The sequence below is a fragment of the Loxodonta africana genome, chromosome 12 (genome assembly GCF_030014295.1).
Source record: "Loxodonta africana isolate mLoxAfr1 chromosome 12, mLoxAfr1.hap2, whole genome shotgun sequence".
Classification (NCBI taxonomy): Eukaryota; Metazoa; Chordata; class Mammalia; order Proboscidea; family Elephantidae; genus Loxodonta; species Loxodonta africana.
This window is the reverse complement of record NC_087353.1, coordinates 104,840,496-104,858,602: the sequence shown is the minus strand read 5'-3', so window position 1 is coordinate 104,858,602 and position 18,107 is coordinate 104,840,496. Positions and strand designations below refer to the sequence as shown.

Below are 18,107 nucleotides of genomic sequence, written 5' to 3'. Positions count from 1 at the left end.
CTCTTCCTCGAGGGGGGATGTGAGTTTGGAAACAGCCTGCCCTTACCAGGAGCAGAGTTGACAGGAGAAAGCGTTCTTAAGCCACTCTGTGAGCCTTGGCGGTGACCCCGAGCAGAGGTCATGGAGCACCTGGCATGTCCAGAGGGGAGGGCCCTCTGGGTGGACGTCCCAGAACGATGACACAGGCTGTGCTCCTGCCCAGAGCAGCCTCTTAGTGAGTGGCTGCTGTTGACTGGGCTGTGCGTGGGTTGTCCCGTTTAGTGTCCTATTAGGCTTGCTGGGTCGGTGTCACAGCTCACTTCAAGGGGAGGGAACGGAGGCTTGGGGCCATGTGACTGACTGAGGGGCACAGTCGGGCCCGTCTGCCTCCCGGCGAGCCGTCCCCGCCTCAGTGTGTGCTGGGCCTTGTCTTGCAGGTGACGATGCCTGGGGAGCCCGTGGATGTGGCCTGTGGCGTGGATCACATGGTGACTCTGGCCAAGTCCTTCGTCTGAATCGCCTCCCTTCCCAGCTCGATCTGCCCTGGCCCCAGCACCACGGGAAGTGCTTAGTGGGGACCAAGGCGTGCCAGCCAGCCAGGGCTCCTGGTGGGGGTCGAAGGGGCTCAGAACCTTTTGTGACGTGTGGCTCTCCTGCAGCCCTTAGTGGGCATGTGTTAGCAGTCTCGGGGACATGGTCCCTTCTCCCCGCCAAGAGGGAAACCTGCTGAATCCGGCACAGTGTGGCTTCCGTTGGGGCTACAGCTGTGCCCCTGAGGAGTGAGGGTTAAAGGCCCAGCCTGGGGAGGGTAGGGACAGTCTGCACTCTCAGCTCCGTCCAGGACATATGTGACAGCTTTTGAGCGCCCATAGCACTGTGTTTGACGTAAGAGGTGGTCTGACAGAACTTGGTGCTCAGGAGGGCTTCAGCGGCCCCTGAGCACAGTGATGGCTCGCTTTGTGTCGGGGAGGCTTGTGCTGCGCAAGGATGAGCCCCGTTGAGGTGAGGATGCCAGGCTGGTGGTTTCCATCCACACCCACCTTGCTCCCCTGCCATCCCTGGCCAGCTGCCCCCAGCCAGCTTGCTGTGGACACGAAGCCAGCCGCCTGCGCTACCTTGGGCGGGCTTCACCGTGGAGCCTGCGTCAGCCTTGTAACCATTCTCACTGCCAGTTTTGAAAAGCTGAGAAGCTCCCACAGGAAGAAGATCGAGGCCAGATTCTTGTGGGCTGAGGGCTTTGAACATATCCCTCAAAAGCTTGGCTGAAGCACCAAGCCTTGGAGGAGGATGATTCAGAAATTGTGAAAAACACTTGATTTAATAATGTAACTTGTCTTTTTCTTGAAAAACATCTTTGAAAAATCTCTTTTGGAATAAAATATATTTTCTGCCTTTTTATTTTTCAGAAGTGAAGGGGTCTTTATTTTACTTGATCATTTAGAGATTAGCTTTTTAAGAAAAATTATCAAAAGATTAGCTTTTGATACAGAGGCAAATAAAAGCCAGCAACAAAAATACTTTAGAAGACAGGCCTACTTAGAAATGTTCTCTGGATGGATTCTACCCCGTAGTTCAACTGAGAGGGAATAATGAGATGTAAAACAGCTCGTGTCCCTGGGTGGTGCAGACGGTTACCGCCCTCCACTGCTAACGAAAGGTCGGAGGTTGGAATCCACTCGAAGGCACGGCAGAAGAAAGGCCTGGTGATCTCCTGAAAAATCAGCCACGAAAGCCCTGTGGGACACAGTTCTGCTCTGACACGTGGGGTCGCCGTGAGTCGGAAGCTACCCCATGCGAGTGGTACTGGCACTGGTGAAGGAGTTGGTGCTCACACATGCTGCTGCCAGCTCCCTGCTCCTCGTGGCATCAGCAGACCTCTACTGTGTCCCTGAGGTGCTAGGGACAGGTCGTGACGCCGGTCGCATGGCGACAAACTCCTGCGTCCTGAGGCTTAAAACCTCAATAAGGAGACTGAGCAGAAACAGGTGCGGTACAGCGTGGGGCAGTCGTGCGGACCGTGGAGGAGAACGGCAGGGACGGGAGGTGTCGGTGGACCGTGGTTTGAAGTAGAATGGCCACTGCCTAGGCGGTGTCCTGGCTGTGAGCGGAGGCAGCCGGGGGGTGTCCGTAGGGGCAGGAGCAGCCCCGTCACTGCAGCAGCAGGGACCCCTCATCTGGGCAAGTGCCCCCTCCCGTTTCCCTGCGGCCAGGGGGTCGAGTCCTTAGGTTACCGCAGCAAAGGTGGTGTCCCGGCCGCTCCCTGGATTCAGCGCATGCACACGTGGAGACCTGTTAGGCCGTTGGCTCGGCTGCTGTGATTTGTCATTTTGTTCTGTGAAGAGTCAGTGTCACAGGCTCCTGAGTGAAGCAAGCCACCTGCCCACTCTGGTGCCTTTTCTGCCGTCCGCTGCTCCTGCTCCCAGCCCTGCCTGTCTGTACATCTTAGGGGCTGCAGCCAAGGCCAGAAGAGCAGCCCCAGCTGTCAGCCTGAGAAGGTGTAGGAATACCTGCCACTTGGTGGGGCCCCAGCGCCTCCCTCTAGAGACAGGGTCCTTCCCACGCTGCCTGGATCTCAGTCTTCAGTCCTCTTGTACTGCCCGACATGCTGGCCACTGCTCCACAGTGACTCCTGGGGACAGGAATGGCTCTCACTGGCACAAAAAGTGTGAAATCAGCTATTAAGACACTTGGCGTGCTAGTTTCATAAGGGTGTCAACCCCGGGCATATTCAGGAGAACCCGGTCATAGCTCCTGTTTCCGGAATCTGTGGGTGATCCCCGTCCCCATCAATTCGGGAAATACCACGTGCTTACTGTGTCCACAGGACAAAGCGGAGCCAGCCGCATACCCTGAGAGATCCACAGTTCAGAGGATGCTAGCCTTCAATGGTGGCTGGGGCTGCCCTCACCCATCTACAGGACAATCCTGCAGTCAGAGCTGTCGGAGCTGGAGTGTGGCCAGGCCCTTCTGATGGCCTTCAGGACTACGCTCAGCCCCTGGCGTGGCACGTGGAGCAGCCACTTCTCCAGGGCCTGCAGAGTGGCTGTGCGCTTTGTGCTCACACCCTCCTTGAGGGCCCCACACCTGCTTCCTCTCCCCCAGGCTGCATCACCCAGTTGCCATCAGATAGTCATGCTGCCCCATTGAGAAATTCGAAACCTCACACACCAACCTCGAGACTTCACATGGAGACAGCTCAGTCCAGGCGATGCTTGAGCGGGAGACAGCATATGGGGTCCCTCCACCTGCACGCTTCTCAAATCTGGGGCCATACTGAGGGGTATGCTCAAAAGTCACCTTTAAAGGGATAAACCCAGATCCTGTGGTCACCTTCCCAAACCAGGGAGGCAAGCAGGTGAAACGCAGGTGGTGGTGGGAGCTGCTGTGGCGAGGACATCATGCTCTGGTAGGGCCACGGTGGCAGTTAAAACACTAGGAGACCAGAGAGCAGATCCCACAAAGCCATGCCCAGCAGAAAAATGCCCTGAACTAAGTCCACCCTGTGGACTACAGCAGAACGGACTCAGGCTAGTGGCACACGCTGGCTCCACAGCTGCCGCAGTTGGTCCTCATTTCAGTGGGAGAATCCTGACCAGGAAGCATATGCTCCCGGGGCCTTCTCTGCACCAGGACCTGCCAGCACTGGGGACCCATGGTGATAGGCTGCTAGCGTTCGAGCCTGCGCTCTGGGGCCCGCTGCTTTGACCGTCTGGTCTCAAGAGGGAGGAAAGACAGGATGGGCCACCTGCCCTGCAGAACAGCAAAAGGAGCCATGGCTACAGTGGGCCTTGGGGACTCCTTGGGGCAGATTCTGTCTCCTAACCCTGGGCCTCTCACCTCGGCTGCACGATACAGTCATGTGCAGGGGAGCTTTTAAAGCCAAGGCCAGCTCAGACTCTGAGGCGGAGTCCAGGCCCAGGAGCAAGCTCCCAGGGCAGTGCTCATGAGCAGCGAGGGTTGGGAGCCCTGCCAAGTAGACGCTAATGCTGCACCCCAGGAGGAATTACAGCCTGACTGGGGTGGGGTGGGGCGGGGGGAGGAAGGCTGCCTTAATGGTTCTGAAAGGCTGGCTAACATCAGGGCCTCCCCGACACTAGGGCTTCCTCTCGCCTCCCCACACCTCAACTTTTCACTGGGAAGTCAAGGGGAGGCCAGCCAAGACACTGACCCCCCTGGCCGCCCATTTCCTTCCTTCCATCATCCATCTTCAGTGACCCAGAACCACTGCTGAGTTGCTGAGAAGTCCTCTGGCTCCCCACGGCATGTAGGAGGGGCTGAGGCCCTTCGCCTGCTGAACACCCACCTTGGATCTCCATTCATCTCCACCCTCCCCACCCCACTTCTCCATTTCAGCCTGTCCCCTCTCACCTGAACCCAGGCTGTTCCCACAGCTTGGGCCATTGATTTTACCAAGCTCGACCCTAATGTCCTGTCCTCCCAGAGCCCAGCGCCCCCTTGTGGTCTATCCTAGCACTGTGCTCCCTGTAACAGCCTGTTTCCATGGCCATATACCTCCCCTGCGGTGAGCAAGTGCAGGGGCCAGGGCTGATTCCTCCAGGTCCCCACGCCCAGCACAGGGCCTGGCACCGCCTGGCTGAGAGTGAATGTGTGTGAGCGGTGTGGACAGGAGGTCAGGCTCTGGAGGCCTTTGCAACTGTTTTGAGAGTTTTGGGGCATTCAGGGGTCCCCACGGATGTCCTGGCCCCAGTGGATAGCTGAAGGACTGAGGGGGGTCTCAGTCTGCAGACCCCAGAAAGAACCTTCACAGCAGCCGGGATGTCCCTGGGTTCAAGGTGATGGTGAGAGTTCACCAGCGTCACCTTCACTCCCATCTCCAGGGTCTCTTCTTCTGTGGGGGCAGGTCTGAGGTGGTGTGGGACCGGACAGGGCCAAGTCCAGGTCCAGTTCGTCAGCCCTGTGCGGCTCATACCTGCCCTCCACGGAAAACGTCCAAGGAGCAGGATGCAAGGTGTCAGAAGCCCAGAACTGGCTGGTCTCGAGCTCATCTCTTTATGCCTGGGCAGGTGCCTGGGTGCTAGAAGCCCAGTGCTTACGGGAGGGATGCTCAGCATGGTGCCCCCCTCCTTCCCCCAGGATATCTTGTCTGGGCTTCTAGCACCCAGGCACCCTTCCTGGGCCGTGATGCCCACAGCAGGGCTCCAGGCATGGGGAAGAGAGGGTCTACGGCCTGGCATCCAGCCTCCATCTTCCCCTGCCATCAGCAAGGCCTGCTGTCCAGCTCCAGGGGTCCTGTGACTCCCAGGCCCCCTCTGCTAGAGTTTCAGGGAGGGATGGTGGGTGGAGTAGCCAGTTTCCACGATGGCCCCAATGATCTTAGCTCCTGGTTTTCACACCCGTGTAGTTTACTTCCCCAACAGAGCTGGGTGTATGACAACAGAATGATGGGTACGTGTGAATTCTGAGGCTGGGGATGGTTTGGAGCTTGGGCCCTCGAATCCCTTGCTTTGAGGGAAGCCAGGCACCATACTGCAGTGACACTCAAGCAGTCCTATGGGGAGACCCACATGGAGAGAACTGAGGCCTCCTGCCAACAGCTAGCCCTAACTTACAGCCACGCGACTCAGAATGACAACAACGTCATGGGCGACCCTGAGCCAGAATTGTTCAGCCAAACTGCTCCTGAATTTCTGACCCACAGAAACCATGACACGTGCATACGTCATTACTGTGTTAGGCCACGAAGTTTTGGGGCGGCTTCTTAGGCAGCATTAGGTAACAAACACCTAGTGCTGTCTCTCAGGGGGCTGATTCCCCTCTGATCCTGGATGTTGGACTGAAACATCATTTGGACGCCCGCCCAGCCCCTGGCCTGTGGTCCCCTGACCGCCACACAGAGAAAGGGACGAGTGAGATGTCGGGTCAGCACGAAACCAGACGGCCGTCAGCCACCTTCATTTTTTTTTCCTTCGTTTTAATTAACACTTTACAAAGTACAAAATATACTGTTTTGGGGGACATTAGGTACTTTTTTCTCTCCATCATACAGTACATGAACCTCGAAGGTTTTGTGTTTCTTCAACAAAGAGAGTAAGCGTGAGGGCCCCTGGGGGAGGGCTGGAGGCTGCCCACTTGCCCCTTCACCCAGACCTCGGGGCAGATGTAAGCGCTGCTGGTGACACAGGGCGCGTCAGGTGAGGCCCTGGGCAGGGCAGAGGCCCCTCAGCGCCCTGCGCGTCCCACGCACCCACCCCCATTCAGGATAACGGAAATGATTTTGGCATAGAGCAAGGGGATTGGGGAGTCCGTGTAGTTAGCCCCCACTGTTTTGGAAACAACCCTGCTCAACTCTTCTGGGCCACTTTCAAACAGGTAAACTGAGGCAGTGGAAAGGAAACTGCATTGGGCCTGTTTTTTTATCTCTCCTTGGGTTTCCACCTTTGCTAGGTGCTCTCCCAGGCTGACTCCAGGACCAGAGGCTCTGAAGAGTCCTCATGGGCAGATCTCCCCATTCAGGAGGGCCGTGTGGACTGCCATGTCCAGGGGCTGCCAGGCCTGGGGAGTGGGGTGGGGTGCAGATTCCCTGTGGGGCCCCTCTTCCCCCTCCAGAGAGGAGTTTTAAGGAGTCAAGTGGGGAGGGGCCCTCCTAACCAGAGAAACTTCCCTGGGGGCCCCACTCTCCACTGGGGCCAGGGCCACCCACCCACTGAATCACCCCTGTACATGTGGCCCGGGGGCAAGACTGTCGAGGACTCAATGAACCAATGCTAGAGCTCGGACCTGGGATTTGCACACATGTGCCACACACACACAACATGTATAACACATTCATGCTTACACGTGTGTAAACACACGTACAGGCACGCACAAAACAGTGTTCCACCTCACCCAGCCTCCCCTCCCCTCATACCAAGAGCCACACCACAAACTCCCTTGCCATCAGGCTGCCCCAGGTCACCACAGCCCAGGCCTCAGGCTTCTTCTGCCCCACCCAGGGCACCTCCTGTGGTCACCAGCCCCAAGAGCATGCCTGCCTCAGCCAACAGCTCCAACCTTTACCTTCCCAAGGAGAAGAGCCTTCACGGGAGGGTGGACATCAATGCTGAAGGCCACAGCCCCCCATGGCTTCCCCCCACATGCTGTGGAAAGGGCACGAGAGACCATTAGGCAAGCTTGTCTGTTTGCTGCCCTATTTTGAAAATGAAAGGAAGAAAAAAGCTGGGGTGGGCTTCTGGATGTAGGAAAAGGTATCTGGCTAGCTACCCGAACCAAAGTCCACTGCCGACTCCATTCCAACTCATAGTGACCCCACAGGGTTTCCAAGGCTGTAATCTTTACGGAAGCAGAGTGCGACATCTTTCTCCCACAGAACCGCAGGTGGTTTCAAACCGCCGACCTTTCAGTTAGCAGTCAAATGTCTTACCACTGCGCCATCAGAGCTCCTCCTGGCTAGCGACACTGGGGCTCAGTTACCCTCAATGACACCCCCTGGCCTCTCCCCTCAAGCCAGCGCTCTCCTTCCCGTCAGCCATCTTGGTTGGCTTCCCTCCCAGGCAGTCTTCTCTAAAGCGGAAAGGACTGCCTTCTCCAGGCCTAATGCCTCACGGTCGGTCAGCACAGTATCCAGGACACCTGAAAAGGCCATGGCTCGTGCCTTCTCACTGCTGAGACTCCCTCATGCTCACCAAGCCAGCCCTCCACCCCATTTTTCAGTGGCTGGGTCGCCAAGGACCGGCAGCTGTCAGCCCTGCTCACAGTGGGCAGAGGTACTGGGGAGTTTCCCTCCCACCCCCCAGCCTGTGCTTCACTCAGGAAGTGGTACTGAAAGTCCCTGTCCCAGGGCTAGGGTGCTCTGCTGTCACCAGGGGTGGCCCAGGGGCCCCTCCCAGCTTGGGGCTGCAAAAAGCCATAGAGGACTCCATCCATATCCAGATCTGGAAGCTCAAAAAGGTGGTCCAAGGACTCCCAAAGCCTGGGAAACAGCCAAGAGCGGCTGGTGGCAAGGGGCACACAGTCATCTGTTAAGATTATCAGGCAAATGGTGCCTGTGGCTTGGGGCAGGGGCCTGGCCCTCCCTGTCTGCTTGTCTCCTGACCTCCAGAGTACTGTCTGTCCCCTCAGAGGGCATAAGCCTCATCACAGCAACCATCCTCCTGCTGGGAACCTAACAGGTCACTGTGACCATGCTGCCTGATGGCAGAGGCCATGCTGCCTGAAGCCACGTCAGCAGCCCTGGGCACCCAGCTCCCACTGCCCACCAGGAGCCTGCTGTTTCCTGGAGTGCAGTGAGAAAAGAATGCCAGTGGTTCGGGAGGCTCTCAACTCACTTGGACCTTGGTTGAGGGGAGGCTGCCGGGGCCAGGTCTGCACGCCCCTGGGGGCTTTGGAGACCCCCGAGGAGAAAGCAGGCAGAGCTGACAGCACCCATGCCTTTGCTGGTCAGGACTGGGGGGCTGAGGGAGACCGGGGCTTCTGGGGAAAAAGGGAGCCCCATGCTGAGGGTTGGGCCAAATCTTTATAAATGGGAGGGGGGTGTCACTGCTCCCTCTCTGACACCCCACTCTGAAGTTCTCACCTCTCTAGATTGGGCAGGTGAGGGGCGAGGTGTGGGATGTGCTTACACTGAGCCTTTCTCACCCGAGATTGACATGGAGACAAAGGCGCACACACACGCTTGTGCACCGGGGTCCAGCCTAGGGCCCACCTCCTCCCCTCCTCTCTGCAGTCTCGCCCACCCAGGAGCCTGGCTGGGTTCCTGGAGGTCTACGCTGAGAGGAACACCGTTTTCCTTCCCACTTCGCCTGCCCCCTCAGCCAGAGCCAACAAGCCCAGCCCCAGCCTGGCCCACTCCCCAGGGCAGGGAGGAGCGACCCTGAGCAACTGCTGGTGGACAACCTTCGGCACACCGAGAAACAAACTTCCCTTGAGGAGTGGAGTCTGGGGACACTTATCCAGCAAGCAAGGAGCCAGCGAGGGGTATGGAAGAAGGGACAAGGGGACCACACGCTTCCCCAGGAGAGCTGTGGAGACCATGCTGTTGTCTATCCTACTCACAGGCACGCAGAGAACACAGAAATAAACCAGCTTCTTCACACAGGCAGAAGGAAAGGGGTCGGGGACATGAAGGGCCCACTGTGGTTCCCACTGAGTCAGCTGGAAACACCCACGTGGCCGCCAGGGCCGGAGGGCCACGTCCTCAAGCCAAGCAGCTCCCGACGCAAACATCAAGTCACACATCCTTTTCTTTTGACAGAGCTCCGGAGGCCGCCTGGGAAAAGAACCTGAGATTTCTAAGCTTGCAGGTAAAATAATCAGGTAAGCTGTCAACATAAAACCAGCCCCCTGCCGGGGGGGACCCAAGGGTCCCAAGCAGGGACTTGGACCCACCCAGCCGGCCTCGTTCTTCAGACAGGAGACTGTTCCAGAAGGTTGGCTATTTTGTCAAAAAGAAAGAAATTCCAACCCCTCCTCCCTCTGTAACATGGTCCCCCCCACAAATAAAACGAGGGTTTGGGTGCCTTGGCTGTGGGAACAGGTGTTGGGAAGGGCAGGGGCCAGCTTTCAAGGGCGCCTGGGGGGCAGCGGGGCAGGCAATCAGGGCGCAGACCACACCAGGCCCTCGGCACAGTCCCGGGTCAGGCTCCTGGGCTTGTTTCCTTGAAAACCAGGTGTGCGGGGTCCGACTGGCTTCCCTAATCATCGTATTGCCTATATACTTGAATTAAAAATACATGGTGGCTCAAAACGTGCGTGCCCGGCCACCACGGGGTGGGCAGAGGCCCTGGCGGCCACACACACACGTGCACACCCGGCGGGGCGTGTCCACACAGCGCGCACATGGTATATATTAACATATATATTGCTCAAGTATATATGCTATTTACAGTATACATCTATATCAACATAACAGGTATTTATATGTGTGTACAACAGATACGTCCTGGGGTCTGGGGACACGCGCAAGCTTCGAGAGGTGCCGCGGAGAACCAAGGCCTGATACAGAGAGAAGGGGACACGGGGCTCCAGCCGCTGCCTCGCCCCCTCTGGCCGCCTCCCTTTGGGAACCAGCAAACAATTTATAAGTTTTGGTTGTTTTGTGCAAAATGAATTAACTTAGAAAGGGGGAGCTCCTGATCTGTGCTGTAGGCCCCAGGCATCTGAAAATGGTCTGACACACAGCTCCCCAACAGGCAGGCTTCCAAGGCTTGGAGGGTCCCACGCAGCTCAGAGAAAGCATGGCAACGGCCCTTCTTCTCTGGCCTTCTCAGAGACAGCACGACCAGCTACAGCCCTACAAAGCACCAGGGAGCGTCCTGGGGCAACCCAGCAGGCTCTTCTGGTCCTGCTCATGCAGGAAGCACCCCCAGACATTAAGGGGTTGGGGGCTGCCCGTTTCCCCAGTCAGCCGGCAGCTGCTGCTCTGCTGGCCTCCACTGTCACCCTGGGTCCCCTGGCACCCCCCACCCCACGCATAGGCAGAACCGTGGCTTCCTGGACCCGTGCTGCTGTGGCGGGCTGGGAGGCCTCGCGTGGGTGCCACAGGGCACAGCTCTCTTGGAGCAGCCTCCCACAGAGAAGAGAGGGCGAGGCCCGGTTCTCACGTTTGTACCTGAAGCCTCTACTCTGGGTCCCCTGGGAGAACTCAAAACAGGCCCCACCCCTGAAAACTGAAACCCTGCCAACAGCAGCCTGGGTGAAAATGCATTAAATAAAAAACTAAAACAAGCTACGGTTTTCTCTTTAAGGCTCAGTTAAGCTGCCTCCCAGGTCAAGTACTCATGAATGCCACGGTCCCCGGATGGAGGGGTGGGCAGGGGAGGGGGAAGGACAGGGGGTCCTATGCTGGTCTAGTCAACTGCTGGGAGGTGGGGGTTACCTAAGAGACCCTGGGCCCCGAATGCTGGGGATGCCCCCACATGGGGAAACTGAGGTGCAGTCTGCTGGAGGGCTGAGGGAAAGCAGACAGGACAGGAGCATGTGGCCCAGCTGCTGGGCCTCCTGGGACCCCACCCATGGGGAGGGTGGCTGGACAGGGTCCCTCTTGGCAGTCCTGCTGGGAGTTAGGTGCAGGCCTGTGGTTGGCGGCGAGGTGCTGGGTGCCCACCCATGCTCCTGTCCCACCTCCGCAGCCACTATGACCCGAGGGTGGCCCACTGGCCTCTACTCTGGAACCAGCCCTGAGCTGATGGATGAGACCAGCGAGCTTTGCGTGCAGCCCCCTGCAGCGGGGGCCTCCCCAGGCTCCACGCATGCAGCCCCCCTCCACCAGCCCCCAGGACAGCACGAGAGACAGGACCCAGAGTCTCGCAGGAGGAGTCAGCTCCCTTTGGCACCTGCCCGCTGGTGTGGATGATGAGAGGATGACCGCTCACAAGCTGCCTGGGCCTCAGAAGCCATTTTCGGGGGTGGGGTTTGGGAAGGAGACAGGCAGTTCTCAGGAGGGTCTGGGGGCTCAGGGAAGGCGTGGGGCGGGAGTCATGGGGAGGAGGCCTTGGCGTGGGCCCCAGGCCTGGAGGAGTCAGCAATCAGGCGAGTATCCCAGAAGCCCCTTCTCTGGGGTCTCTGGGGCCGATCTTCCAGTCTGTTGAGAAATACTGCAAGAACAATCTTCGGGGTGGTGGGGGCTGGAGCCCGGACTGGGGAGCAGATGGGGCCATCCTAATGCTTCTCAGCTTGACTGACTTTCAGGGCGCTGATGACACCATTGATGTTTTCTTCTGGTACCTGCAAGGGGCAGGAAGTGGACACCCATTACCCGGGGACCTGCCACCCCGTGCGGCCCCGTCCCGGGGGCTGGACACTCACCAGTGCGTGGTCGAACTTGAAAGTACTGATGTAATAGGCTGGGATGTCTGCAGCAGCCAAGGGCTCGGAGATCTGGGCCACAATCCCACACTCATCTGGGGAGAGAGGTGGGTGCAGAGCTCAGGCCCAGGTGGCCTCGTCTCCCGGGACACCCATCCAGCATGCCCTCGGCCTATCCCTTCCAGCTACAGCCACCATCTTCCCAGAGAATCCCCATGGCTCTCCCTAAAGGCTTTGCTCTCAGGCTCATCCTCAAGGCGCCTTCTGGGGTCCCCGGGCCAGCCGGAAGCTCTTGTCCACAGACCTCCACAGAGCCGCTGTGACCACTCTCGGCTCAGGCCCTGCGAGGATTCCCAGCTTTGCTTCCCTGCTATTCTGGGGGTTCTCTGCAGACAGAGCCACCGGGTGGTATGGTGTGAAGGATGTGGGTCACCCCTCTCAGCTCTGCTCTGCTCTTTTCTAGTCAGATGATCGTGGGCAAGTCATTTCTCTCTGAGCCTCAGTTTCCCCATCAGAATCTCTACCAGTTAATAAATCAAAAAACTGAGCCAAACCACGAGAAAACTACTGGAACCAATAGAAGACTTCAGCAGAGTATCGGGATACAAGATAAACATACAAAAACCATCTGGATTCCTCAACACCAACAAAGAGAACCTGGAAGAGGAAATCACCAAATCAACACCATTTACAGCAGCCCCCAAGAAGATAAAATACTTAGGAATAAATCTAACCAGAGACGTAAAAGGCCTATACAACGAAATCTACAAGACGCTACCGCAAGAAACCAACAGAGACCTACGTAAGTGGAAAAACATACTCTGCTCATGGATAGGAAAACTCAACATTGTGAAAATGTCTATTCTACCAAAAGCCATCTATAGATTTAATGCAGTTCAGATCCAAATTCCAATGACATTTTTTGATGAGATGGAGAAACAAATCAACTTCATATAGAAGGGAAAGAGGCCTCGGATAGTAAAAAATTACTGAAAAAGAACAAAGTGGGAGGCCTCACGCTACCTGATTTTAGAACCTGTTATACCGCCATAGTAGTCAAAACAGCCTGGTACTGGTACAACAGAATCACAGACCAATGGAACAGTGTCATGACTGAATTGTGTTCCCCCAAAAATGTGTGTCAACTTGGTTAGGTCATGATTCCCAGTATTGTGTGGTTGTCCTCCATTTTGTAATTGTAGTTTTATGTTAAGAGGATTAGGGTGGGATTGTAACACCACCCTTACTCAGGTCACCTCCCTGATCCAAGGTAAAGCGAGTTTCCCTGGGCTGTGGACTGTACCACCTTTTATCTCTCAAGAGAGAAAAGGAAAGGGAAGCGAGCAGAGAGTTGGGGGACCTCATACGACAAGAAAGCAGCACCAGGAGCAGAGTGCATCCTTTAGACCAGGGGTCCCTGAGTGAAGAAGCTCCTTATCCAGGGGAACACTGATGAGAAGGCCGACAGAGAGAGAGCCTTCCCCTGGAGCTGACACCCTGAATTTGGACTTATAACCTACTGGACTGTGAGGAAATAAATTTCTCTTTGTTAAAGCCATCCACTTGTGGTATTTCTGTTATAGCAGCACTAGATGACTAAGACAAACAGAATTGAGAATTCAGACATAAATTCATCCACCTATGAGCAGCTGATATTTGACAAAGGCCCAAAGGCCATTAAACAGGGCAAAGGCAGTCTCTTTAACAATTGGTGCCGGCATAACTGGATATCCATCGGCAAAAAAATGAAACAAGACCCATACCTCACAACATGCACAAAAACTAACTCAAAATGGACCAAAGACCTAAATATGACATCTAAAATGATAAAGATCATGTAAGAAAAAATAGGGACAACACTAGGAGCCCTTATACATGGGATAAACAGTATACAAAACATTACTAACAATGCATAAACACCAGAAGACAAACTAGATAACTGGGAGCTCCTAAAAATCAAACAATTACGGTCACTGAAAGACTTCACCAAAAGATTAAAAGGACAACCTACAGACTGGGAAAAAATTTTTGGCTATGACTAATCCGGTCAGCATCTAATCTCTAAAATCGACAAGATACTGCAAAACCTCAAAAACAAAAAGGCTAATAACCCAGTTAAAACATGGGCAAAGGATATGAGCAGGCATTTCACTAAAGAAGACATTCAGGTAGCTAACAGATAAATGAGGGAATGCTCATGATCATTAACCGTTAGAGAAATGCAAATCAAAACTACAATAAGATTCCATCTCACTGCAGCAAGGCTGGCATTAATCCAAGAAAGACAAAATAATAAATGTTGGAGAGGTTGTGGGGAGACTGGAAAACTTATACACTGCTGGTGGGAGTGTAAAATGGTACAACCACTTTGGAAATTGATTTGGCGCTTCCTTAGAGAGCTGGAAATAGAACTACCATAGGATTCAGCAATCCCACTCCTTGGAATATATCCTAGAGAAATAAGAGCCTTTACACTAACAGATATATGCACACCCATGTTCACTGCGGCACTGTTTACAACAGCAAAAATATGGAAGCAACCAAGGTGCCCATCAATGGATGAATAGATAAATTATGGTATATCCACACAATGGAATACTAACCCAAAAACCCATTGCCGTTGAGTCAATTCTGACTCATAGCGACACTACAAGACAGGGTAGAACTGCCCCATAGGGTTACCAAGGAGTGCCTGGTGGATTTGAACTACTGACCTTTTAATTAGTAGCCATAGCACTTAACCACTACACCACCAGGATTTCCAATGGAATACTATGCAATGATAAAAAACAATGATGAATCTGTGAACGTCTCATAACAGATGAATGTGGAAGGCATTATGCTGAGTGAAATTAGTCAGCTGCAAAAGGACAAATATTGTATGAGACCACTATTATTAAGAACTCAGGAAAAGATTTAAACACAGAAGAAAATACTCTTTGACGGTTACGAGGGTAGGGAGGGAGGAAAGGAAAGGGGTATTCACGAACTCGACAGTAGACAATAATTATTTTAGATGAAGGGAAGGACTATACACACTACACGGGAGGTCAATACAACTGGACTAAACCAAAAGCTAAGAATACAACCAAACACTTTGAGGGTCAGAGTAGCAGGGGCGGGGGTCTGGGGACCACGGTTTCAGGGGACATCTAGGTCAACTATCATAAAGTGTATTAAGAAAACGTTCTGCATCCCACTTTGGTGAGTGGCGTCTGGGTTCTTAAAAGCTAGCAAGCGGCCATCTAAGATGCATCCATTGGTCCCAACCCACCTGGAACAAAGGAGAATGAAGAACACCAAAGACATATGGTAAAGATGAGCCCAAGAGACAGAAAGGGCCACATAAACCAGAGACTACATCAGCCTGAGACCAGAAGAACTAGATGGTGCCCAGGTACCACCAATGACTGCCCTGCCAGGGAACACAACAGAGAATCCCTGATGGAGCAGGAGAAAAGTGGGATGCAGACCTCAAATTCCAGTAAAAAGACAAGACTTAATGGTCTGACTGAGCCTGGAGGGAACCCAGATGTCATGGCCCCCAGGCTCTCTGTTAGCCCAAAACTAAAACCATTCCTGAAGCCAACTCTCCAAAGGTTAGACTGGAATATGACACAAAATGATACCGGTGAGGAGTTAGCTTCTCAGCTCAAGTAGACACATGAGACTATGTGGGCATCTTGTGTCTGGAGGCGTGATGAGAAGGCCAAGGGGGACACGCGCTGGCTGAATGGACATGGGAAATACAGGGTGGAGAGGAGGAGCGTGCGGTCACATTGTAGGGAGAGCAACTAGGGTCACCTAACAATGTGTGTATATGTTTTTGTATGAGAAACTGAACTGTAAACTTTCACTTAAAGCACAATAAAAAAAGAGAAAAAAAACAAAACCAAGCCAGGTACCATCAAGTTGACCCCAACTTATGGTGACCCCCTGTGTCAGAGCAGAACTGTGCTCCACAGGGTTTTCAATGTCTGATTTTTCAAAAGTAGATTTCCAGGCCTTTCTTCTGAGGCACCTCTGGGTGAACTCCAACCTTCTGGTTAGTAGCCAAGCGGTTAGCCGTATGTGCTGCCCAGTGACTCCTATCAGGTAAGAGTCCCTCTTAAAGGCAGCATCCAAGGATGGTTAGACTTCAATCACTCTGGACATGTCACAGGAAAAATAGATTGCTGGAAAAGGACATCACGTTTGGTAAAGTACAGGATCAGTGAAAACAAGGAAAGCTCTCCATGAGTTGGACTGACACCATAGCCACAACAGTGGACTCAAACAATGATCATGGAGATGGTTGAGGACTGGGCAATGTTTTGTTCTCTTGTACGTAAGGTTGCTAGAAGTCGGATGACTCGACAGCAAACAATCACAACAAAGGCAGTACCTAACATCTGATTGCAGCTGGAACATGAGTTCCTTCTTCTGCTAGACCTCCAAAGCAGGGGACTGCCCCAGGCTACACCCTGGTTCCAGCCAATAAGGTGGTCTTGGGGTTTCTTGGGTTGCGTCACACCCCAACCTCAGCTTTCTTCCTGATTTGAAGGTGTCATTCAAGGCTTCCTACTACAGGAACACCTCCAGGATCTGAGGACCACTCTTCTCACAACAAAAAGGGTTTTGAGATAGTTTACTGAAATATACTCAGTATAATAGTAAGGAGCCCTGGAGGCTCAGTGGGGGAAAGATGTGGCAGTCTGCTTTAGTAAAGATTGTTGTTGTCAGGTTCCGACTCATAGCAACCCAATGTACCACAGAACAAAACACTGCCCAGTCCTGCACCATCCTTACAATTGTTGCTATGCTTAAGCCCATTGTTGCAGCCACTGTGTCAATCCGCCTCGTTGATGGTCTTCCTGTTTTTTGCTGACCCTCTCTCTACTTTACCAAGCATGATGTCCTCCTCCAGGGACTAGTCCCTCCTGATAACATGTCCAAAGTATGTGAGATGTAGTCTCACTCTCCTTGCTTCTGAGGAGCATTCTGGCTGTACTTCTTCCAAGACAGATTTGTTCGTTCCTTTGGCAGTCCGTGGTATATTCATCATTCTTCGCCAACACCACAATTCAAAGACATCAGTTTTTCTTCAGTCTTCCTTACTCATTGTCCAGCTTTCACATGCATATGAGACGACTGAAAACACCATGGTTTGGGTCAGGCACATCTTAGTCTTCGAGGTGACATCGTTGCTTTTTCAACACTTTAAAGAGGTCCTTTGCAGCAGATTTGCCCAATGCAATGCGTCTTTTGATTTCTTGACTGCTGCTTCCGTGGGTGTTCATTGTGGATCAAATAAAATGAAATCTTTGAAAACTTCAATCTTTTCTCCATTTATCATGATGTTACTGTTCCAGTTGTGAGGATTTTTGTTTTCTTTATGTTGAGGTGTAATTCACACTGAAGGCTGTGGTCTTTGATCTTCATCAGTAAGCGCTTCAAGTCCTCTTCACTTTTCAGCAAGCAAGGTTGTGTCATCCGCATAACGCAGGTTGTTAATGAGTCTTCCTCCAATCCTGATGCTCCATTCTTCTTCATATAGTCTAGCTTCTCGGGTTACTTGCTCAGTGTACAGACTGTATAGATATGGTAAAAGGATACCCACACCTTTCCTGACTTTAAACCACGCAGTACCCCCTTGTTCTGTTCAAACAAATGCCTCTTGGTCTATGTACAGGTCCCTCATGAGCACAATTAAGTGCTCCAGAATTCCCATTCTTCTCAATGTTATCCATAATTTGTTATAATCCACACAGTTGAATGCCTTTTCATAGTCAATAAAACATAAGTATACATTTTTCTGGTATTCTCTTTCACCCAGGACCCACCTGCCATCAGCAATGGTATCCTGGTTTCACGGCCTCTTCTGAATCCGGCCTGAATTTCTGGCAGTTCCCTGCTGATACACTGCTGCAGCCGCTTTTGAATGATCTTCAGCAAAATGTTACCTGCGTGTGATATTAATGATACTGTTCGACAATTTCCGCATTCAGTTGGATTACCTTTCTTAGGAATAGGGATAAATATGGATCTCTTTCAGTCACTTGGCCAGGTAGCTGTCTTCCAAATTTCTTGGCATAGATGAGTGCTCACTTTGAGTGCTGCATCCACTTGCTGAAACATCTCAGGCCATGTCAATTCCTGGAGCCTTGTTTTTTGCCAATGCCTTCAGTGCAGCTTGGACTTCTTCCTTCAGTACTATCGGTTCCTGATCATATGCTACCTCCTGAAATGGTTGAACATCGACCAATTCTTTTTGGTATAATGACTCTGTGTATTACCTCCATCTTCTTTTGATGCTTCCTGTGTTGTCTAATATTTTCCTCGTAGAATCCTTTGATACTGTAACTCGAGGCCTGATTTTTTTCTTC

The 18,107-nt window shown here is 53.2% G+C and overlaps 2 protein-coding genes across 5 annotated transcripts in view; one reads left to right on the top strand and one right to left on the bottom strand.

Moving 5' to 3' along the window:
• The window catches only part of RCC1L (RCC1 like), a 40,468-nt gene extending 36,499 nt beyond the window's left edge, over positions 1-3,969 (top strand). Inside the window, exon 11 of one of the 4 annotated variants that reach the window (XR_010323724.1) lies at positions 417-532. Coding sequence is in view for 3 of the 4 variants with exons in the window: in XM_064296084.1 (XP_064152154.1) it covers positions 417-709 (293 nt within the window). In the remaining variant the exon portion in view is untranslated. Of the gene's footprint in view, positions 1-416 lie in introns of all 4 variants that reach the window. The other 3 variants (XM_064296084.1, XM_064296086.1, XM_064296085.1) reach the window with 3 other exon arrangements.
• A 1,673-nt stretch (positions 3,970-5,642) lies between these two features.
• CASTOR2 (cytosolic arginine sensor for mTORC1 subunit 2) overlaps positions 5,643-18,107 on the bottom strand; it is a 67,673-nt gene continuing 55,208 nt past the window's right edge. Inside the window, exons 8-9 of the mRNA XM_064296087.1 lie at positions 11,743-11,837; positions 5,643-11,661 (exon numbers count right to left, since the gene is read on the bottom strand). Of these exons, the coding sequence (XP_064152157.1) occupies positions 11,596-11,661; positions 11,743-11,837 (161 nt within the window). The 3' untranslated portion in view covers positions 5,643-11,595. The remainder of the gene's footprint in view (positions 11,662-11,742; positions 11,838-18,107) is intronic.